Here is a 24359-nt window from a genome sequence, read left to right as displayed (position 1 = left end):
TGGTGCTGGAAAGCCCATAATCTTAACTTAGCTACAAGCTACAAATTAGCTTCTTGGTTCTTCTATCCCGACAGTAAAGACTTGCTTTGTTGGAAGCATTTGCTGAGATTGGGGTCAACTCCTATAAGCAGCTGTTCCCTTGTCCATCATAAACCACACACTCCTGAGAAACAGCTTGCTGTGGTTTACCATGGCAGAAGAACAGCGCGGGGTTGTAAAGCACAGTGAATGTGCCCAGCTAAATTAAGCTGGTGACCTTGTATCCCTGTTTCCAATTCCCTGTGCACTCGCTTTACTGTAACACATTCATTCACCTAATGAAAGGTTACCTTTGCGGTGATATGAAGTCCAGGTGGGCCAGGTTGATTAACAGAGATGTTCTGATAAAATCAAAGTTTTACTGCATTAAAACAAACTTTTTTTTTTTTTTTTTTTTCAATCTCAGTTCAATTGAATCTCCAGCAAGACCTTGCTTAGCAAAAGGCAACGATAAAGAAGAGACACGCTAACCCTACTGCGCTGGCTGCCCGCACCCTAACTGAGCCAGTGCTCAATTTGTCACAGCTGTGTACAAAACAGACTGAAGCCATGTGCAAGAGAAACGTGAGATGAGAAAGTCTCAACCCCAAGGTATTATTTACAAAGGTTAATGTTACAAAAAAACAGTCAAACTTTAAAATGACTAGTGCAATTACTAAGTGTACTTATCGAATGTGAAAAAAAATCTGAAATCGTCATCTAAATTCCTGCAAACAAAGCACTTCCAATGCGGCCCTCTCTGCTCTAGGCTTTCCAAAGTGTTGATCTCTGCATGACACAGTGTGTACATTCACTGTGTTCTGAAGACTGAAAAGGCAGGGTTCCCTACAGCCACAGTCTGCCAAGTCCCTGAGACGGCGGTTCTCTTGCATGCCTGATTAGGCTTCGATTGCTGTGACATCACTGCACTCAAAGTGTTGCAACTAGCTAGCCAGCCAGCCCACAAATACTTGTGGTGGAGGGGCGTGAGTCCCCAAGGAGTTCAGCTTGTATCTCCTGCTGGTGAATCACTGTCCTGCCAATAGGAGGGGTTAGGGGAGGTCCTGAAAAAATACAACTCGACTACTTGCTGCTGCCTGGAACTTTTCATGTAAATCTACGGAGAAAGTGGACCTGCAGTTCAAAAGGGCTTGGAGCTGCGAGGCAGAAGGGATGTACACAGAGCTCAGAAGCCTGGCAAACCACGCATTCTACAGCAGTATGTGCTTGTGCTGATCTGAAAGGACTGGCAATGCACCTACACTAAAAAAAAAACCAAAACAAAATAAACAACTTAATTTGCTACATATATATTTTTTAACATTTGTAGAATTTTTTTTTTTTTTTTGGTTTAGCTTTGCCTGCGGGGTCGACAGGCATTGCAAACTTCCCATAACTTTTTGTTTGTTTGTTTTGTTTAGTTTTTTTTTATTTTTCTATTTTGTTTTTCTCTTTAAGCCTTTTTGCTTCTCAAACTGGTGCTGGAGTCCGAGAGTGCTTGAGAGTTTCTGACCACTGAACCCGTGTGATTTACACTGGGGGTCCAGAGACACAAGTGAGATGACACATTTTACACAAGCACTATATGCAGCTCAGCCAGGGCAACCAGGAATTTAAAGGGAACCTGAAGGAAGACATATCTGGTAAGGACAACTAGCCACTTCTCCTTTGTTTTAACAGAATATCATTTTAGTGTCTCTGTGCACTACTGTGCGAGTTCATTCTGGTGTCAATAAAATGCAATGTAATGTATATTATTGTGAGTGTGTGTGTGTGTGTGTAAAGCATGGACTTGCTTACTGGCAACACAAAATACAGTTAAGATCATTCTAAATCTCCAGTTAGGAAGACTCTAATGCAAAGACAGTTTAAAAAAAGGGTGAAAAAAAAGCTGAATTGACAATTCAATGCTTTGTTCTAAGACTGACTTTGTGAATACTTAGATAGATAAATGTGAGTTCAGAATTGTAGAATTGTGGACTGCAATATCACTGCAATATCATTGTCATCATCATCATCAGAACTACATTCTACGTACATAAATGCAAAAATAAATGGTGTAGCCATAAGCAATGAAACTGATTATCACGTGGATTACGATATAGTAAGGAACAAACTGAATCCTCTATCAGGTAACTGCATATTAAGTTTATTGGTGTATTTTTAGTATGTTTGAGTTTATCAAACAATTCCTACGTTTCTTTAGTGTAATAAATGTGCTCTCAGCTTGCTGAGCACACTGCTACTTTTGTCCTTAGTAAAACTTTTAAAATCGTCCCGGTTTTGCTATTTTGCATTCACATTTTTTATGTTTCTGATGGTGACAAAATAAATGAAAGCTGAAAATTGGGACAATCCCGGTTTCCCCTGGACGTCTGGTAACTCTGCATCAGGGTGTTCCTGCTTCTTTGTTTACAGAGTTCCCTCGTATGCCAAGTCTCCCGGCCAACTAAAACCCAACTCAATCACGTTTAGAAATTTTTCTTTTTAAAATCCTGCTGTTTTATTTAAATCAGTGTAGCCTGGTTGATTTGCATCAGAGGTGTGTCGACAGACAGGCAGACAGGAAATCTATCCCTGCGTAGTTCAAATTTTTGCTGAAGATAAAATTCAGAGTCTACTTTTAACTGCAGCGAGCGAGATGCTCCAGAAACAGAATACCAGGGTTTGGACGCGGGCGCGAGCATCTCTCCCCTCTTTGCATGTGGTTATTGCTTTTGCACTTAAAAGAAAATGAGTTTAGAAATGGCTCTGCAAACTGTAATTAAACCGTTAAGCCATAATTGAACACTGTCCTCTGAGACAGATTAAGCGGTTCTGCAGATAGCAGTGAGCAACAAAGGCATGTCTTGTGCATAACGGGGACTCGTCAAAGCATCCCATTCAGGAGTCATTTTACATCAAGGCTGGCTAATCTGGGGGTTAAAACTACAAGAAACAATATGTATATATATATATATATATATATATATATGTGGGTCTACTAAAGTTTTGTACGTTAAATAAAATAAGCATTAAATCATTTTGAAGCCTGTTTGAAATTACTGGTAATTTTGTATGGCTATTCATGCATAATATATCATTCCATAGAGATTAATAATAATAATAATAATAATAATAATAATAATAATAATAATACTACTAATAATAATAACAACAATAATAATAATAATAATATTCAACACAATCAACACATACTGCACAATGCACACAAAAGAATGGACCTTTAAACCAATGAAAAGTGGCAGCCCAGTAGCCAACAATGAATGCTTGTATTGATAAAGAGAAAGAACTACTGTAAGTCCAGTGGAGTACAAACTTGTTCCAAGCACAGTGCGTACAGGTACACAGTGCCTACAGGTACAGCCCTTCCCCACAAATCAGAACTGAACAGACCAGCTGCAGCTAGCGGTGAAGGATTTTTTTTTTTACTTTTTATTTCCCAGTAAATCAAAGTAAAAAGGAAGCAGCGAGTTCCCGGTCAGAGAGCCGTCTCTAATGAGGTGTCCGAGAATGCCAGGAATGCCCAGTTCACACCAAGGAGACGTGCTTGTGTAGGCTCTCCAAGACAAAGTGGATGTGCTCCTGCTCACCACGCCCCAAACACAGGAGAATGCTAGTGCTCTAATCCGTGTTTGTCTTCAAGAGACTAGAGAGACACTATCTGCCTGTGTGTCAAAATTGAAGCGAATGCCGACATGTGCATACCCAGGGCTGCAAGGTTCATTATGGAAAGGGTGAAAGATTAATATCTCCTAATCATGCCTGCGATCATTATAGTTTCCCCTTTACTTACTTACTTACTAACTAAACACTTCAGTTTAAGTATGTAAAATCGACAGGAATCTAAAACATCTGAAAGCAAACAATACCGGTTTATGAAAGAATCTCATTTTAACAGCTCTGTTGGATTTTGCCTCAATACAAGAACGAAGCCCGTCGGAGAACAGCACACGTGCGAGTGTGTCTCTGTGCGTCTCAAATCCCTTTGTTTCCACCCGGGTTACATGAATACGCAAAGTTTGAATGCTGCACTTGAGAAAAAATAATCAGCACGGACGGACGGGGTTCAGATCCTGGCATGGCGGCTGTTGCCATCCATGCTTGGCCACTGTTGCCGAGCTAAATCAAAAACAAGGAGACAAAGAAACAGTCCAAGCTCTCCCCTACTAGGTAACTAGAGAGCAGCAGTAGCTGCAGTGATACGGGGGAGGAGGGGACTCTGAAACAGTCCAAGCACCCTGCTTATCACAATGTGCTAATGTCAGCTACTCTGAGAGGCGGATTGAGTTACTTCAACAATAATCAGCAACATGCCAGATGGCTCAGGCTGCAAACGCTTCTATAAAACGACCCGTGGCAAAGCTCACATCTTTAAAATCCACAGCGCCTGCCATGCAGCATGTATGTAATGTACTGAGTGAACTAAGCAGTATCCCCACCGGATTATGATGCATGGTTTTTCTTCTTTTGTTGGAAGTACATCTTAGTTCACCCCTCTGGATATAATGACTTATTACGTTGTACTTAACAAGCTGTGAAACGGTTCAGTTTGCATGATAAGAACTAGCTGATGGTGACACATGTACACACGCAAACCCAACTTCAGCTGCACCACTGTTTTTTTTTTCTTCTTCATATTAATGTACCTGGAGCTACTCAGCTGCACTCTTTTGTAATAAACTGGATCCCATTTAGGGAGGGTGCAATAGCAAGATTTGGGATTATTGCTGGTATTACTAAAGGGATACATTTGTTTAAAATATTACTGGGAGCAGAATTGGTGCTGGGGGGGGTGCTGCAATAAGAATGGCTGTGTCCCCGGGAGTGCTTGTCTCCTCCTGATTCAAAAGGCAAACGTGGTGGTGCTTGCTAATGCATGATCATTTTCCATTAAGTCAAGCCCCTTCCCAGACCGCCGCCTGCAGTTACAAGTCTCTGCCTTGATGTCACGAACAGCTATCAGTAACTTAATGGAGAATGGTTCAAGACTGTTGTGTAAAACGCAACCGCAATTCTCCAAGTTTAAACACATCTCAAAACTGAAAAAAGACAACGACTCCCTTATTAACCTAACATGCACTCTTACATATTTTAAACTTTTCTCCTTAAACACTGCATAGAGCTACGCACCGTGCTGCACAGAAATACTGTTTAACACTGCCGGGTTAGGCTTTTAGAAGTCGCTGCCATTTTTAAAAATAGTTTAAGAGTAGCGTGAAAACAACTGCAAACCACGGCTAAAGTTCTCAAACATATGTTTGGATTTGGAAACAAGTCACCCATGCACAGGATCAGAGAGGGGAAAGCCTGCCTGCTCCAGTAAATCAATGCAAAGGAGTATGAAACGCACGCTGCAGATTGAAAGCTTCCTAAACAGAAACCCGCTGGTTGCGCTGCTTTCCCTGCTAGTTCTTGGGCAGTCTGACACCCTTGAGTATTCTGTGTTACCACAACAATGTTGAAGACACCAAGCGAACAGCTGAGGGATTTGCTTGTGGCTTACACAGGCTGTAAACTAATGGCAATTCAAATCACAGCGATTCATTTTGCCTGTATTGGAAAAGCTTCTGAAAAGCCTGTGGAATTATTACCACGTTTCCATCTGGACTATGAAACCCGTCCCTAAAACTCAATCTGGGCCAGTTCTGCACAGTCTACAATCCAGAGTCTACAATCCAGACAGGAAGACGGCCTAATGATCTGCAGCTATTTTTAAATATTATAACAGCAGTGTTTACATGGGTGTGACGGTAAGCAGTATGATTTGTTGTGAAGAAGGTCACGACAATCTGTTAGGCTTCTTTTGTTTATGTGTAGGAAGTAAAACTGATATGCAAAGAAAACAACAACCAAAAAATAACAGCTTGTTTTTGCACATATACTGACACTGAAGCGTATTTACTGAAATAACCAGGTAACTGGTTCTCTATCCTGGCAGGGCATCCTATGCACACTTCTGTGTCAAATTAATTTCCGAGCCAGTTGTGAAGAATATAAAGGACTGACTGGAAAAACTACACACAAGGCTAGACAGCTAAGCCTGTTCTTAAAAGGAATAAACCGTAAGTGAATTCCCATTACGAAGCGGGCTGTTTCCTAACGCATTACACGGTAAACTCGATAAGGTCTATGCATGCACCCGTACTGAACCATTCGAAGCTGCCTCACAATATTTGCTCAAGACATCCACGAGTGATTTAGTAGCACACCTGGTGGCGCTTGCTTCCCTCCTTAAGAGGTGGTCAATGGTTTAACGACTGCCCAGAGACTGCAGACTAGACGACATCCTGAGGCTGTTCTATACACTGCCTTGGGCTTGCCCTCGCTCTGTGTACCGCTGCCATCCGATCACACCACATTCCAGATTATCCCTAAAAGAATGCCATCGGAAGGTTATTCACGGACACCTCGATTATCCAAAATATCCAATTATCCCAAACAAATGGCAGCTAGGAATACTGAATTTTATTAATGGAAAACAAGGAGAAACAGTTAAGAAAAATCAACTGCAAATCTCATTTTTAAAAATCATCTTACTATTAATAATAAGATCCCTGTGCTATAAGGTCCTTATTGCCGTTGTCTATTATTATTATGTTTTGTTTGTTTTAAATCAGACCCCTTAATAAAGCCTGCCTTACCTTGGAGGTGTTGAATAACGCTGCTCACTGACACAGCTTACAGCAGGTCTAAATTAGGATCCCCGGGGGGTGGGGGGCAGCCTGGCGTGTGTTGCTATTGCACAGAAGTGGCATTTTGTTTTCATTAAAGTTCAGCAGTACCTCGCGCGCTTACAAGAGCACAACATCCTATACCAATGTTCCTCGAGGCACTGTTCCTAATAAAACACCTCTCTTTGAAACCACTAGGAAACTGTTTGGTTGCATACAGGGAGGTTTAAGAGGTTACAAAAGTAACCTCTTAAAGACTTTGTATAAATACAACGGACTGCGAATACTTTATTCAAAACACAGCAGATGGGCTGTGCAAACAGACAAGAGATCCGCTCTCCGCTTAAGAAATGAACACAGCCATTTCAAATATTTATATATATTTTTTTATTGAGGCTAAAATAGTGGATGTAAAATGAAATTATAATCCTTCAAAAAAACAAAATCCCTTTTGTTCCGAACCGTTTGATTTTATTGATACTGAGTTAATTTTTTTTAATACGTTTTGTATTAAAAGTACTGCAGACGCATTTGGAGGAACATTTTAAGAACTATTTTCTTTCCCCCTGTTAAATTAGCACAGGATTTCTTTAATAATAAAAAAAGGTGCAGTACTGAGATTCTAACATTCAAGGAGAATCCAACTTCTTGAGAGTGACACTCTCACTGTGAAAAAGGCATTGCTTTCCTAAAAAAAAGACTCCCTGGATGCAAAGGGCTTCATGGAGAACCCATTCCATTTCCCATTAGGCACTCAGTTAAATGATCATATGTGGTTAGGAATGTCCCTCAAAATGTATTTACATGCCAATCGTTTCTTTTTATAAAGAAGGATTTCTTCGTGGGATTACTTTGATTGTAACCTCCAGGAACACTGAAAGTAGATACCGTGCATATTTAATATAAATGTTTAACATGCCGCCCGCTGGAGAATGTCTTATTTTTCCATATGACTGAAGGATTCCGCTTCTCAAAACATTATTCTGCTTTTGAAAAGACTCGACTACAATCTTTTTTTTTTAACACACCTAATAAAATAATCAGTTAATAAATCATCAGGCAAGCGTTTGAAGTGTTTGAAACTTTCCGTCTGCACAGACAGGACTGTTTATTTTATCAAGAAGATAGCTCTCAAGCCCAGAAATAACAGATGAGACTGACTAAGGACACCCTGATAGATTGCAGAGGCTCACGGAAAACTTGCAGTGGATTTGTGCTTCATACCAGCAATGTTAGCTCATGTTTATGGTCTATCTGAAGAAGCAGACTTTATGATTCAAGATTTATTTTTGTAAGGAAAAAGACAGACACAACGGGTAATGAATCTCGTCTGACCACGGGTTAGATGCATTCAACTTTTTCTCTGGCGCAGAGCCGATAGCGTTTCGTTTTTTTTTTTTAAAGGAACTAGCAGTAGGAAAACACGTAGGTGTGCGTTCACGAATTGATTGAACACAAAGGTGTGGTGAACTTTTACACTGGTGCATAAACTTCTGCCTGTGTGTGGTTGCAAGTGGTTGATGGTTGTTGTGAAATTAGTTCTGGAGGTCCAAGCCAAATTGCAAGCCGACAGAATCGCACTTGACTCCTGGCAGAGCAGTTGACAGCGCAGTGTCTAAGGTCAGCACAGGCAGACAGCATGGAACGCAGGAATCTAGAACTGATGCAACAATAGCACATGATCAGAGGGGTGCTTAGTGTGCAGAATCCGCTATTCTAAACTCGGTAATGCTGGTCGTTAATTCTGTGAATATTGTTAATGTCTTTTTATTTTTTTTAAACTTTGTTATGTTTGTTCTTGCTGATATTGCTTCCAATTTGAACGAGAGGTAAAGGATTGGTTTTCACTAGATAGACCAGCTGAGATATAACATGGTCTATTTTAATGATCTACACAGTGCCAGGTGTAAATAACAATGTACACACTGCAAACTCGCTCCCACATAGTACTGTACATTACAAACCCTCGGCCCCTTTGGTCAGCTTGGAGTAGGGACCAAATGGGGAATGTTAAAAAAAAAAAAAGAGTTCCCTGCACTGGGATGAAGATCTCATTGGGAGAAGGACTACATTAGAAAGACAGATTCCTTATCTTTATCTTATTAAATGTTATTGCAACTGATGATTGCATTCATCTGATGACAAAGAGATGAATGCCAAACCCAGACTGGTGACCACAAGGTTTTCAAGGGCTTTGACAAACCACACTCCTCCAATCTACCGAACTGAAGCGCAACCTGCGATGAAAGGCTCAAAGGGTTTGATCTGCGTCTTCCAGCTGGGCGCCCTAACCATGCTGTGATTGCACACAGAGCCCCACAAAACCAGTAGAAAACACACCAACACATAATATAGATATGGCCAGTCTGGCTCGGGGGAGCAAGGCACTTTAAGCTAAGCTCCATCCGACTTGAGAACAGTTCCCTGTGCCAAAGCTTTCACTTTATAATGAGGCAAAATAGTAGAATTGGATGACGCAGACATTTCAAACACAGACCAGGCATCTCATGCACATAAACAGGAATTCAAGCTACTGACATTGCACAGCCAGCACAGCCATTTGATTTAAAAGCTACAGGATTATTGTATCAGCCTAGCTATGTACTACAGTATAGAGTGAAGCATAGCTTCCCATAATGCTGATCTTTTCTTCATCCTAAAGCACCTAACGCATGATAAAGTCATTTCACAAAAATCTAACCCATTGCATTTCAATAGGAAGTTCAAATTACTATTCTTTACTTTCTGCTCAAGTGGAAACAAACCGGGGCAGTCTTGCTTTACGGCATTATCTCAACTAAAAAAAAAATAGTGGTTTTCCCTAAAAGCAAAATGTTGCCATTAATAGCTTTTTGTTCATTGTGCAGGCTAGCTCAAGAAGAACACAACGCACCCCCTCCGTCCAGCTCACACCATGAAGGTACCAGTGACGACCATCCTTTTCCTGCTCTTCGCTGACCTCGCAGCCCTGACTGGCAAAGCCAAGGAGTTTGACAGCAGTGATGAGAGAATGGAGGCGGAATTTATTTCCACTAACAGATACAGGAGAGACACAGACTCTCAGCAGGAGAGCAAATGCTCTTACACTTTCATTGTGCCGCAGCAGAAAGTGACGGGGGCCATCTGCGTGAACTCCAAAGAGCCGGACGCGATCCTGGAAAACCGGGTGAGCAAGCAGGAGCTGGGGCTGCTGAACAGCGAGCTCCTCAAGCAGAAGAGACAGATCGAGACTCTGCAGCAGCTAGTGGAGGTGGACGGGGGCATCGTCAACGAGGTCAAGCTGCTCCGGAAGGAGAGCCGCAACATGAACTCCAGGGTTACCCAGCTGTACATGCAGCTGCTCCACGAGATCATCAGGAAACGGGACAACGCGCTGGAGCTTTCCCAGCTGGAGAACAAGATCCTGAACCAGACCACGGAGATGCTGCAGCTCACCAACCGATACAAGGACCTGGAGCACAAATACCAGCACCTGGCTTCCTTGGCCAACAACCAGTCAGTGCTGATCTCTCAGCTTGAGGAGCACTGCCAGAGAACACCCATCCGACCCATACCTCAACCTCCCCCCTCGCAGCCCAAGACCCCCCCGCAGCCCAAGACCCCCCCGCAGCCCAAGACCCCCCCGCAGCCCAAGAACCCCTACCAGCCCCCCACCTACACCCGCATCACCAACCAGATCACCAACGAGATCCAGGGAGACCAGAACCTGAAGGACCGGGACGAAGCGCTGCCACCCCCCCTTCCCACCATGCCCACCATAACCGTCAGCCCGTCTTCTACGAACAAGCCCTCCGGTAAGTGGCTCGGCTTCTGTTCCTAAAGCCTGTACCATGGGCTTCTGTTTCTATTCTTGGCTGCAGTCTTCTGAGCAGTAATGGGGTGTTTATGGGTTTCAGTTTGTCAGTCTGGTTTCTATACTGATGCTAAAGAGAACCGGACTTAGCATTTGCAGAGCTACGTCACCTATACACAGTGCTTACCCAAGTAACTCTCAAGTCATCAGCTGTTCGTGATAATTGTTCCATCAGCTACCAGGATAGATATAAGATTTGAAGTTTGATAACTAAAAAATCGCATTTCATCTTACAACAGCTGGCAAAGAGAAAGCATTGGCCCCAGCTGTCGTGCACGCTGCCTTATTTTTTAAATACACCCGAAAGGAGATGGTTGTGGACCATCTGCCAAGGCTTAACTGGAATTAAACTACATTGCTGTGCATCAATTACAACCATGACCAATTTAAACCACAGTGAACTAACTGTGTTGAGATACTGTCAGGGATAGGGGTTGCAAGCTCAAGAGTAAACTAAGAAAGCGCGATTCCAGAGCTATGCTTTCTTTAAATGCATCGCCATTAAGCCAAAGATTGTCTTTTGAATAAAAAAAAAAAAAGAAAAGAACAACATAAAATGTCCTTGACAGGAAGTCGGTAGTTTATGGGAAGCATGTATGTGTTTACAGCGCGCACATTTCAAGTGTGAAAATAGTTTGTTTTCAACACCAACTTTGTGTATTTTGTTTCCACTAAAATTCTGACAGCTGGACAAAAGCTGACGGAAACTGCCAAGAGCCTCCGGGAATAACTTGGCAACACTCCCGTTCAAACACTTGTTCATTATTAATTAGACGTGCAAAAATATTTATTAAAAGGCATGGAGGAGTTCATCTTCCTCAAAAAAATAAATAAAACACGCCATCTTTAAATCGTTATCCACAGAAGAAGCGTTTTGTTTTTTTTATCTGTTAAAGACCTCGCTTTGTAAATTCAGAAGTCGGCTTTTATTTTTATTGTTTTATTGTGTCAAATGGAACGCATCCCAGAAAATAATATAATAACCGTTCTTTCTTGTCTAACAGTAACCATGTCAAGCAATTACAGGCTACACATGGCACTTATCAATATTAAGATAAAAGTACTAATTTATGTGTTCTCTTTAATGTAAACTTATTTTAATACAGTTTCTCTACAGATGACTGACAATGCTATCAGGTTGACAGAGAGGCTTATTAATAATCCAAAGCATCAGCTTAAAAGGCATGACATGAAAGAATCCACTTTGTCAAGTAACAGCGTTGTGCAATGTTGCACCCCTTTTAAAACACACACATATTTTATGACCAATAGAAAAACTAAACATCCACGAAGGACCCAATAAAATGGTCACTCCCTGGGGCCGGTGACTGTCGTTCGGCCGGGCAGTGGGATATACAGCTTTGGTTCGGGCGCGGATTCCAATCAGCAGCTGCTTTCAGCTGGAGGGTTTCTGTGGTTCTTCCCCCCCCCCCCCCAGTGGACAAGCGGTTCAATCCAAAACCAACAACATCGCAGTCAACACTTGCCGGCACGTATGGCGTATGCTGGCAGGCTCTCAGTGGGAATAAAGATCATACGGTCAGAGAAACGGAGACACAGCACCCAGCGTGAAGGGAGGAGTGTTGAGGCATGTTGCCAGGGCAATAGGGGGGGTGCGCTATTCTGGCGCTTCGGTTAAATACATTGCATGTTTTCGAAACACTAAATGTGTGTTCAGTCTTACAAGGAAATACATTTAAGGAAAGCTCTTACTATGCCAGACAATAAGGAACATGTTTAATGTGGTCAGGCGTGTAGCAACGGGGGGTGGTTGGCTTGGGGGCTAATTGAAATATTACAAAAAGTACCACATCTGCTAGAATGATGTCATAAAGCATGTCTGTCAGGCACCAGGAAGGTCACTGTAGCCCCCCATCACTCTCGGTTCTATGAAACTGAACAGCACAGAGGAGGACGGAGGTGGGGGAGGATGGGGGGGAGGATTCCGGTTCCAAACACAGCCCCCCCCCCCCCGAACTCCAGCTTGACATGCAACAAAGACAGAGAGGCAGAAAGAGAATGATGTCATTTGTTCCAGAAGAAACACCCGTTTTAAATCTGCCAGCAGGTCCTCGACAGACAGCACTTTATCAAGCAGTCTGTATCAATGTCTGAATGCAACAAGAAATCCAGAGCAGGGGTAGGGTAAGGGTGAGGTGGTTCGGTTTATCTTCTTTATCCTACACTGACTCTGCAGTCTGTCTCCCCTCTCCCTTCTTTCTCTCCCTTCTTCATTTTATGCAATTCATGAGAATTGCACAACACCAAAATAACTGAGATAGCCATACAAACGCTTTCCAGTTTTAACAAAGCACACATGATGCAAAGAGTGCTGTTATTTGGTAGCCTGGAGTGTCCTTTTGATCGGTTTTAATGCAGCAAATAGGAAGAGCAAAACACCCACCACTTTATATACAGACTTCCCCTAACGACCGACTGGGGAAACAACTGCCCAATAATAAAATGTTTTATTGCTCGCCTCAAGCCTGTTCCTCAGCAACTTCCTCAGATCCCAAGTACCCAAGACTGTGTGAGATTACCAGTATCTCCAAACCTAGTTTCTTTAATTTGAAAGAGGGTTTGAATCTCCTTATTTAACAAATTCAGTCCAAAAATACAATCATGGTGCCCTTCAGGTTGAGGAGACTGAACCAGTGTGGCAGTGCAGCTAACAGCCACACTTCACTGCTGATCCCTCTGCAGCAGAGGACGGCTGTTCCTGTTCCTGCTCCTAGACAGCTCTGCATGGGAAGCTGAGCAAACAAACCCTGGGGGTGCACTTGCAGGCTCTCAGACCTCACGGCCTCCAGAGACTTCCCTCCTGACCGCAGAATGTCACTGGCGGTTAGTAAACAGCTCCCTGTTAAATGTTGACTGGTACTGGCAGAGACTGGCCAGAGGACACCCCACAATCATGCTGCTTCCTATGAGCAGCGCATGCAAGAAAGAGAACGTCTTGGACCCTTTAGCAAAGAGGGGGTCTCAAACGGCTTCTTTATATGCTGTTCCCAAAGGGGGCTATTGCAAATCAATTGTGGAACAGCCACCTCAAATTTCTTTGTATCAAGATTATATTATAAAAAAAAAATAGCACAGCGTGCTGCAAAATACAAGCTGATTTTCACCCTAAGCTAGTATCGCAAATCCCAGACCCCCTCCATAAATATTCAGCTGCTTGGAGATCATGGAAGACCTCGCAGCAGTCTGGCACTAATCTTCAGCATGTGAAGAACAACGCCAGATCTGCTTCAGGACTGCAGCCAAATGCCAGGAACAAACTGGGGTCAATTCACTGCTTCTCAAATTCATTATGACCTATATATCGGACACCAAAAGGAGCCGGTCAGGTCTGCAGACGTTCTTCCTACTTCCACACAAGGAGAATCAAGGCCTCATAAGTTGGTGGCTAGGATTCCTCGGACCGGTGTAAGCTGCCGTGTCAGACTCACCCCCCCCCCCCGCTCTTCAGAGGTGACGCTGTTAGATCTTTTTCACACGACAGCTTTTCATTCAAACCCCCTTCACACTTCAGTAAGCAAATGCTCTTAACGAGTCATTACCTTTCACACTTCCGATGATGCCTGCCCTGCATATTCAGATTAATAACATAAATGTACCCCATCCCTAACCATGGCCTATAGAAGCTGCTGCTGGTCTGACAGCTCTCAGGATGCAAAGACCCCACAGTACAGTTCTGAACACCGCAGCACACACCGTGTCAAGCGTGAGCCGCAGCGTTGGCACATGTTCCTGCTACATTTTATACCCTCCTCTATAATAATGAAGACGTGTCGATGCCTGCATTTGGCAGCCGAGTCACTGAGGCGCTCCGTTCATTCTTTTCATGTGGGTTTTGGCAAAGACCATGGAAAAAACAACATAGCGAAGAGAGAACAGAGCTTCTTCATGCAAATCTGTAAAATACCACCCGTAACTTAAAAACTGTCAAATCAGGAGGGGAACACATTAAGAAACTAAGCCAGATTCACCTTAGAGTTCTGATTCAGCATTCCCCACCCAGTGTTAAGGAGGTGCTAGTCGAAACATCTGTCAACTTTCTTACAGCATCGTCTCAGAGTTCTGTATGAGCCTGAGCCAGGTGTGCTTTCATTTCAAACCAAAAGTGTGTACGTAAGCCCCAAAGTAAAGAGCTATTAGTTTCTGTTACAGTTAGGCACATGCGTAGCTTTAACATACCCTTTTAATACTTTCTCCATTAAACCCATTCATTAACATTACTTATAAATAAGGTAATATGTACAGTTGACTGTTCTCTTTTCGCACTTTGGATCAACTGTGCACATTAAGTTATACAATAGTTCTGTGATTTATGACCCTAAAAATGCAGTTAGGAATACTCTCACGAGATCTACAGCATCTATCTGCAGTGGTTTAAACCCAGCTTCGTCTGGTGATGAATTGCACACAAGTCTCGTTGCTGCAGTTGCCTTACGCTGCAATCAGAGGTCTCCAGCACTGCTGTTATTCTTGGCTCGGCATCTAGATATCATTCCCCGTCCAGAACGGGAGCCAAAGACAACTCTGGCCATGCTGTTAGGAGTTTTCCATGAGAAAGCAAACTCTGTGGAGTTGTATTCTGGTTTCTTAACTAAATCTGATAGCCCCTTCATGCATTTCGATATTCCCACCATGGCCCAGAGGGGAAGGTGGCAAAGACTAGTCACTTCATCAAAAATCATTTGAACATTTCCTCCTCCTGGACAGGGTGTAAATTCATGTGTCAGGGCGCAGAACTGAAATTATAAATAACATTAATAAAAAAAAAAAATTGGAGTCTAGAAAAACCGATTAAACCTTTTGCGGTTCGACAAATCGCCAGGGTACACAGCACCTGCTGAGGAACTCTCAGTACAAAGCGGTGAAAAATAACCAGAACATAATTCCTCTGCTAAAAAAAAATGACTACTGCTCGCAAGAAATGCACGGCAAGTCTTTATCTAAATCCCAAATCTAGGACCAGGCATTAGCTTAACTACTTGACTACCTGACCTTCCAGTTCGATTGATCGTTTGAAGTTGATCAAATGATGCAGGAATAAACAAACTTTTTAAATTTTTTTTACTGCAACTCCAACACACACACACACGCACGTACAACTTCTCAGCAATGCTGTTGTCAATCTCCCCCTAGGGCCGTGGAAGGACTGTTTACAGGCACTGGAGGACGGCCATGACACCAGCGGCATGTACCTGGTGAAGCCAGAGAACGCGAACCGGCTCATGCAGGTGTGGTGTGACCAGAGACACGACCCGGGCGGGTGGATAGTCATCCAGAGGAGACAGGATGGCGCTGTCAACTTCTTCAGGAACTGGGAGACTTACAAAGTAATCAAACTCCACTGTAAAAAAAAAAACACAGCTTGATTCAAATAACACAGGCATCCTTTTAACGCTGTATTAATTCTGTTGTCTTACCCAGGTGATTTAAGGGTGTTTGTACTTTAGCCTGGGTCATTTTCCGCTCTTCGTAATGTTAGGTTAGACCCTAAAATAATTCCTTTTACCTAGTAGGGCTCAAACCCCGTTCTGCTCCTTTTCTCTTCTCAGAAAAAGGGAAAAGCATTGGAGAGCGAAAAAGTGGATTGATGACGGCTTTTACTATACCGACCCCTGACCTCTCCCGTCTGTTAAGCCGTCATGTAGCCGGCTGACAAGGTGGTAGCACATGTCAGTCCCCAGCCCCTGGGCAGGAGGTCAATCATAATTACACTCCTCTTTGCACAGGGTCAAGTCAGGCAACGTTTCATCGTAGCGGGCTGGAGTCTCTATCTAGTGCAACCCGCTGCGCAGTCTCAATCAGAAACATGTGTCGGCAGCATAACTGCAGCCATCTGTAGAATTATCGAACTAGTATCCCCTTTATCAAATACTTCTGCTGTGCAGGACAGTAAAAGCATGACACATTTTTAGGAAAGAGATTTATAATATATATATTTATGCAAGTCGTTCCCTCCCCCGCCTCTGTTCCGTCACAGCAAGGGTTCGGGAACATCGACGGAGAGTACTGGTTGGGTCTGGAGAACATTTACTGGCTGACGAACCAGGGCAACTACAAGCTGCTCATCACGCTGGAGGACTGGTCCGGGCGCAAGGTCTTCGCAGAGTACGCCAGCTTCAGGCTGGAGCCGGAGTCCGAGCACTACAAGCTGCGGCTGGGGCGCTACCATGGCAACGCCGGAGACTCCTTGACCTGGCACAACGGGAAGCAGTTCACAACGCTGGACCGAGACCACGACGTGTACACTGGTAAGCGCAAGCTGTTTTAAAGTGCGGCAATGGACCTCGCTGCTGACTAAAGTCACAGAGTCGCTAGAATGATAAGCCTACTTTTTTTTGTATGTTCTGCAGCAACATTGTGTCGAATTTAGGTGCGGTATAAATGTTTAGGTTTTACTAAGTGGCAGGAGAGGCACAAGCATATATTTCTATGTCAGGAAATTTGATTAACCACACACACTCACACATATGTTTTACTTCGTCATCAGTGTTGCACATTGGAGCAGTACAGTAACAAGCGACTGTGTTTGGTTCCAGGTAACTGTGCTCATTACCAGAAGGGGGGCTGGTGGTACAATGCCTGCGCTCATTCCAACCTGAACGGGGTGTGGTACCGCGGGGGGCACTATCGCAGCCGCTACCAGGACGGGGTTTACTGGGCCGAGTTCAGAGGAGGGTCTTACTCGCTGAAGAAAGTCATCATGATGATCCGACCCAACCCAAACACCTTCCACTAAAAAAAAAAAAAAAAAGGAACAAGTGTTTTTTTTTTTTTTAATGTTTGTTCATTTGCCACCAGCCAAAAAAAGTGCAATTCTTGTATTTGTGTATATTGTCTCTACATTATAAAACAAATTTGTTTCTACTGGTTTACGTGCCAGTCAAGTGCAATTGTTGGCAGAGGTTGTAAAAAAAAAAGGACAACTGACCGGTTTAATTTAAATTTCCCAGAACAAAACCTGGTTTGTTAAACTGCCGATCTCTCAGCAGTTCAGCAGCATTCCCATTCAAAAATAAACAGGAGAGCGCTGGGGAAGCTACTGGTCAGCTCCATTACTGGGTGCTACTGGGAAACTGCGGAAACCATTTGAAACCAGGTCTGTCTTCCTACTGAACTCTGCTGAATGTTTCATGGGGGGGTGTGGGGGGGGGGGGGGGGGGGGTTATGACATGGACAGCTAATTACTTGTATTTTGCTTAAAAAACAAAATAAACTGAAGGTGCTTTTTACCCTTATTCAGTCGTTCAGCATGCCCCGGCTTCATTCATTCACCCTCTTAAAGTGTGCGAGTTTAAGACCATAGTGCTTTACTGACAGCAATTCACATTGCTAAGGAACAGCTAGACACAAACAATGGAATTAAATTTTTTTTTAAAAAACTAAAAACTGCCTTTGTCAAAATACTATTTACTGCTTATTAGTACACCAGACATGAGCCATACTACTGCTCTTATATTGCAGATCTGTATAATAATGCTTTATAGATGTTATTTGGGGGAAAAAAATCATTACGACACAGGAAGCTCTATCCAGTGACTCAGTGTAAAACATTTAGTAGGAAGCTAGTCTGATTTTGCTTACGGCCAATTGTAATCCTGCCAGCGTCAATACAAGGTTGAGTGTGGGATGATTAGACTTTATTTATTTGGTATGGCAGACATTCTTTTTATTATTATTGTTATTATTATTTACGGAGATGAACCAGACAAGCTATAAAAAGCACAACTCATCCACATTTACTCTCGAATCGTTAACCCTGCAGTTACTGCAGGACAGAGGAAGTCATTGACCTTTTTATATTGCAGTACCAGAAGAGGAAACCCATACACTGAGGTTAATTAGGCTGCATACTGAATCGTTCTTATTCAGCAGTGCATGCAATGGATCACCAAGGTCTTGCTGCAGTGTTTATTTCTTTTAACTGACATTACGTAGCACCCACCTGTCATTTTTCTATCGGCACTGTACTGCTTTACAAAAAATGTATACAAAACTAAAATGCAAGGCTTCTATGCAAGGCAACATTGCACAAAATCAAGTTTAGTATTGATCTGCACTTTTAAAAAGCAATACGCTGGCTATGTTGTGGACTGAAAAACCGCACACAACAGAAACATGCACGGCCTGGCCCCTTTATTAGTACCTGTAACGCTGTTTTCCCTGAGCAGATGTGCCAGAAAGTGTCTTTGAGGAATGTTGATCCATTCAGTCATTAATACTTCAAGCAAACAGTGTAGAGAGGTAGGCAGCGTACAAATTCACCCAAAGCATGCTCTGCTGGATTGATTCTGTGGGTTGTGGAGCCAATGGAAGCTGCCTGATGTCTCCGTCATGCTCCGTCAAACCGTTTGCTCACACTTCTGGCACAGTGGATGGGTGCATTATCATCTTGAAAGTAGCGATTGTTATCAGGAGCGATGCCCAATCAAATCGGGTTGGTAAGGTAGCCAGGCGGTACATGTTCCTGTACTATCTCCCATCATTTGCTGCATTCAATGCCTGTAAATGTGTGTTTTGTAAAGCCAGTATTTTAAGTAACGTCGAATGTCAGTGTGTAAGCCTCAAATCAGGGTCACCTGCACTCAGTGAATGACTTTATAACTGACTTGCTCACATTTTGCAGTCGTAATATTGCAGTATTATTCCTCGTTCTGTTCTTTCTGTGAGCTGTACAGTGTGGCTGATACTTGACTTTTAAGTTAAGCAAATGCTTTTGGAAAGCTGATCGAACTACAGCAAAAAAAACCAAAAAACAAACAGATCTTTTGTATCACACTTGTCCAAGCGATTAGCTATATTATACATCTGGGATGAACAGGAGTGTACTGTATGTGTACTGTATTAATGATAATATGTGTCTTTTCTGTACATAAAAAGTAATCTCAAAGTATTTTTGTATTATATCAAAACGCTCATATTTTGCTAGCCTGTTGCAATAAACTTACCATGTACAGCTTTTACTGTGTGTCCTTCATGTTTTGCCTCGTTGTTTCATCCACACTAGAAGCAGTGGGCTGGTGGGGAGAGTTTGATAACCACTTGCAACATTTTTGAACCTCTTTAAATCAGAGAGATGCTGTTAAAGTGAAAGCACTTTATTTTCTTCATGTACACAAAGCTACATCGATAAAGAACTCTTGTATTGACCCGAGACATAATGTCTGTATACAAGATCAGTTTATAAAATAAATAAAACATCATATTATAGGGGGGGAAAAGGTAACATTTAAAGTGAAATGGAAAACAGTGCCAGGTCAAACATACCCAAAACATAATTAAACAATTGAGTTTGTAATCCTAATAAAAGCTGTTAATATAAGATCTGCTGTCCTATTTCATAGCACAGTGTCTTACCAGTAATAAACGGAAGAAAACAGCTTGAAGTGTTTATCAGGGAGTTTAGTGTGAATGCAGCGATCGTGACAGGAAAAAAAAGAGAGACAATCATTCAAACTGAATTACAAGAATAAGAAAGCTGTATCTATCAAGAATCTTAGAAACCGGCAGCTACAAAGATCACATGCTAACGAGCATCAACAGGATCGAAGCAGTTAGATTTCCAGGACGGAAAACTAGGATGTCACGCTGCTGCAAGCCGGCAATGAAATATGAAAAATCAATACACTCTGAAGCACCCAAATGCACATGAAACCATAAAACCAAACTGAACACAGCAGACCAGTAAATCAATTAAACATCCCGATATTACATGACGATACAGATATGAACCCAACCTAAGACTCCTGTGTCTTCTAGTTTTGCACTGACTAACGAAGGTATGAATTTATTACAGGGTCCAGCGTGGAAGATTGCAGGTGCAGTGGAGACGCGCGGTGCTCCACAGGACTCCTAGTGCGTAGCAGTTTCACCCATTCAAACAAATGGATTCCCAAACAGATCCATTTCATACACACACGCACACAGTAACACATGTTTTAGAGTAGGGTTCTCTATATAACACATATGTTTCCATGCACTGAAACATAACAGATAAATGGATGAGTGAGCAGGTGATTACATTATAATTATTCCCAGTGTGTCGGACTCAGCCTCTTAGCCTGATTCAACAACTGTTTCTGATGTTGCCCACTCTATTAAAAACACAGACTTGTACTGCTGAAAAAGTTACTGATTGCTGCTGGGAAATGAAATATGACAGCTGTTAGACTACAGACATGTCTGGGTCTTAAGTTTAACAACCCCCCCCCCCCCTCCCCACCCCACCACACTATATTTCCTGCAGACTACTCATGCTTTTTTTGTTTTGTACTGATTTCAGTGGAAAAAATTACAAAAATGATGAATGTTTTTAAAGGATAGAATTTCAGTTACTTAATGTAGTTTGGGCATTCCAGAATGTAGAATAACATAAATACAAGAAGAAAGGGAATTATTTAAAAGGCTGAAAACCAGTAGGTAAATGGGAGAAGTGGCGTGATTATGTAGCAACTATACTTAAGCTCAATGCAGGTCAGGTCTTTCCCTCCATAACCCTTTAAGACAGCTCAATATAACTCATTCATTTGCACGACAACTGGAACAGAAAAATCACACCCTTAATAACTTTTTTAAAAACGCAGGTCCTTAGCTGTTCAGTAACACTACAAGAAACCTATGCGAAGATCCTTAACTGAGCTACGTGTTTCAAAAGGAATGTGGAACGAAACCATGAACGCAAATGACTTTCCTCAGTCATCAAAAGATCCTTCATTTTAACCAATCCCAGAAGTTCTGGGGGTCAATCACGTGAGTAAGGTTATTTTTTTCTTAAATCAAAAAGACAAGGTCTCGGACCAATTTACTGTGTCAAAAGGTCCTCTCCACACCACTAGCACCAATGGATCTACAAGCCTGACAGCTATACAGGCGAAGGAGAGAGGTGACGGCCCCAGCATTCCGAGCTGTCACGCAGCGCAGACCAACATAAATCCAGTGCACTGCTTTCTCATCTCATTAGACACACAGAAACTAACCGTAATCTGTTTATTCACTGTGGGAAGTGTGGTTTTATTTCAGTTTAGGGGATCACAGCACAACAATATAACAACTCAAAAGCATTTACCGTCTTCTTTTTCACTGGAATAAAAAAAAAAGTGTAGTTATCCTGGCACAAATGATGGGTGAGGCGGATGTTATGTGCTTCATATGTTCATGGTTATAGATGCTGGTTGTGGGGTTGCTGCAGTTATTAAGCTACCCCAGGCTACGTGGATGGCATGCATGCAGGAACACACTGCTTTACTCAGTAGCAGATGTGTTTAACAAAGACACCGCTGCCTCGGAGTTCTGCGGTAAGCACAGGTCTCTGCTATAGCCAGTGGATAGTGTGACGATGTGGTCTGCATACAATACAGTATATTCAGGCATGCTTAACCTTCAGTGCTAACAACAAAGACCTCCTCATTAGCCACTGTGCTGCAGCCCGTTTACCAGATGTGCTTAAGGGCCCAATGCATCTTTCAACTCTCCGACAGAAAGGGAATTCAGTTTGACAGGAGCTTTGTAACAACGGGATAGATTTACTCCCAAGCCTCACTGTGGAAAGCTGTACATTTTCGAGAAGGAAACCTCATCCTCTAGAAATGTAGGCGCCTCATTTTTTCTCAGCAGTTATTTTACAGCAAAAGCTCAGTACAGTGTTTGCATTAAACATAAGTAAATCAATGTTCCAAAAAAAAAAAAAAAAAACACACACTACCCCAGCACTATGTTCCTCTTACTGAATTGATAAATTGCTACTTTTAATACTGCACTATAAAATGCACCTATCCATCAAGCCAGAATTATGAGCAAATGGTTCGAGGAACAATGACAAAGACGTCAGGTGCATCGCACGCACGCACGCACGCACGCACGCACACCATGTGTTTCTCGTCCGATGCATCGCCGGTGTCAGCTGCTGCTGCTACAGTTTGCTTTCATCTCTCATCGAAGAGCTTAAAAAACACTTTCTTCACTTGAACCCGAACCACACACACACACACACACACACGTCTCCTTACTTTCACGATGAGACTACCTGTCAAGATCACCTCCAACATCCACCTCTTCAATATTTCAACTAAACCTAATCGTTCGTGGCTCTTGTCGTTACTTTTACCTCATTTCTCCATCTCTCACTACATTCCTCAGTCTCTCCACTTTGTGGTGTGTGTGCAGCACGCACCAATCAATTACTTCTTTACCCCTGTGAGTGGGTCAACCATCATGAAGTGTAGGCCAGCAACAAAACAAAAAAACCATATATATATATACATATATACTGTATATATGACATATGACAACACTTTTGCTTTTAATATTCCTTGCAGGTCAAGTTGTCTCGCTCACCTAGATAAGGGATGGTTGGGACCATTTTCAAGGTGCTGATGTATTCTCTCATGCGGCTGTAGTTCTCCTCTTTCGACAACAGGTAGTCCAGCTTGTCGAAGGCGGTCTTGTCCTTGCGATTAATAAGCTGCAATAAATGAAAAAAAATAAATGACAAATAAATGACAACTCGGTGGCTTGGTTTGGGATGCACGAGAAACACATTAGAGACGGTTTTCAGAGGCATTACTGGGACGACATACAGGGGAAAAAAAAACCCAACACATCCCAAAGTTGCATTTAAGGTTTTAAAGGTTTTGCACGCCTGAGTTGCTGACTGCTACTGCCCGGATGAGACTAATGAAGACGATGGTAAATAACTGAATGGCTTTATTGCTTTTCAAAGGGGTGCCTTTTAATAGGAATAAATAGAACTGGCAGATTCCGACAGGTCCAAGTCATTTTTAATGGATTTAGGATGCATAAATCATTATCTCAAAATGTAGGTTCAGAAGACAGAGAGCAACATCTGGCTCTGATGCAGCTATTTTTAAACTGAAGTAAAAAATTAACTAAATAAACCTCTCCTTTCTGGCCCGTCTAATTAGGAGACATAAACGTTACCGCAAGTATAAATGCTTTCAGTGTGTCTGCTAACGCTTGCTGGTTTAGAAAACAGAGTCATTAACTAAAGAATTTCCTATTTCACACTTGAAGTGTGGCGTTTAATAAAATGAGAAAATTGCATTCAGGTTTCCATTATGGAACGATACCAAAAGGTACTTATTTAAATTTTCAAAAGTATTTGGAGAAAGCATGGCCTTTGTAATGATATCTGTACAAGTGGATCATGGCATCGCTGTTGAATAATGCACATCCACTGCAGTTATTTTCGGGAGGTAAAAGGAGGTCACCCATTGATTTTCAGTACTCCTGATCGGCAAGTCAGGTGCAAGATTTGAATTTCAAAAGAAAAAATAATAATTAAGACTTTAAAATCGATTGAGAATACCTTTTTAAACAATTCAGAAATGTATCAGTCTTCTTTCTGGGGTGTTTTAGAATATAAAAAAAATACAGCAGACTTGTAATAAACCCTGCATAAAACACTTTAAATGTTTAACACTTAGCTTGCAGACATACTAGTATTGTAGTAGTTGCTACCAACATATCATTGTATATTTTTTTTATGTAACAGGTAATGCATTTCAGTGATTGCATTGTGTGCTGTACTTTGTCAGAGCTTTAGTTAACTTGTGCTTCCAGCATGCAGGCTTTAGAGGAAAAACCTTGAAACATTTTTAAAAACCGCATGATATTGGATAAGCATGGAAATCTTAGTAATTTCAGACTAGGATGAGAACTGGTCCCATGCCAGGCATTTAGAAATGTTTCAGTACATACCTATTAAACCTTAGCGGTTCTGAATTACCCAGAGTAATTTTGTAACTATCACGTCTTTAAAAGTAGCTTTCTAAACAAGTGAG

The 24359-nt window shown here is 42.2% G+C and overlaps 2 protein-coding genes across 5 annotated transcripts in view; one reads left to right on the top strand and one right to left on the bottom strand.

The window, feature by feature from the left end:
• Positions 1-24359, bottom strand: part of LOC117962659 (ras-specific guanine nucleotide-releasing factor RalGPS1-like) — a 136439-nt gene that overhangs the window by 62687 nt on the left and 49393 nt on the right. For all 4 annotated transcript variants that reach the window (XM_058986753.1, XM_058986750.1, XM_058986751.1 and 1 more), the window contains one exon: positions 22894-23020. In XM_058986753.1, coding sequence (XP_058842736.1) covers positions 22894-23020 — 127 coding nt within the window. The remainder of the gene's footprint in view (positions 1-22893; positions 23021-24359) is intronic.
• LOC117973941 (angiopoietin-related protein 2-like) lies at positions 1114-17703 on the top strand. The gene is made up of 5 exons (XM_034927676.2): positions 1114-1661; positions 9560-10486; positions 15697-15890; positions 16541-16811; positions 17100-17703. The coding sequence occupies exons 2-5, from the start codon at positions 9607-9609 to the stop codon at positions 17297-17299; spliced, it is 1545 nt and encodes a 514-aa protein (XP_034783567.1). The 5' UTR covers positions 1114-1661; positions 9560-9606; the 3' UTR covers positions 17300-17703.

The sequence above is a fragment of the Acipenser ruthenus genome, chromosome 15 (assembly GCF_902713425.1).
Source record: "Acipenser ruthenus chromosome 15, fAciRut3.2 maternal haplotype, whole genome shotgun sequence".
Taxonomy (NCBI): Eukaryota; Metazoa; Chordata; class Actinopteri; order Acipenseriformes; family Acipenseridae; genus Acipenser; species Acipenser ruthenus.
This window is presented reverse-complemented; position numbering and strand designations above follow the sequence as displayed.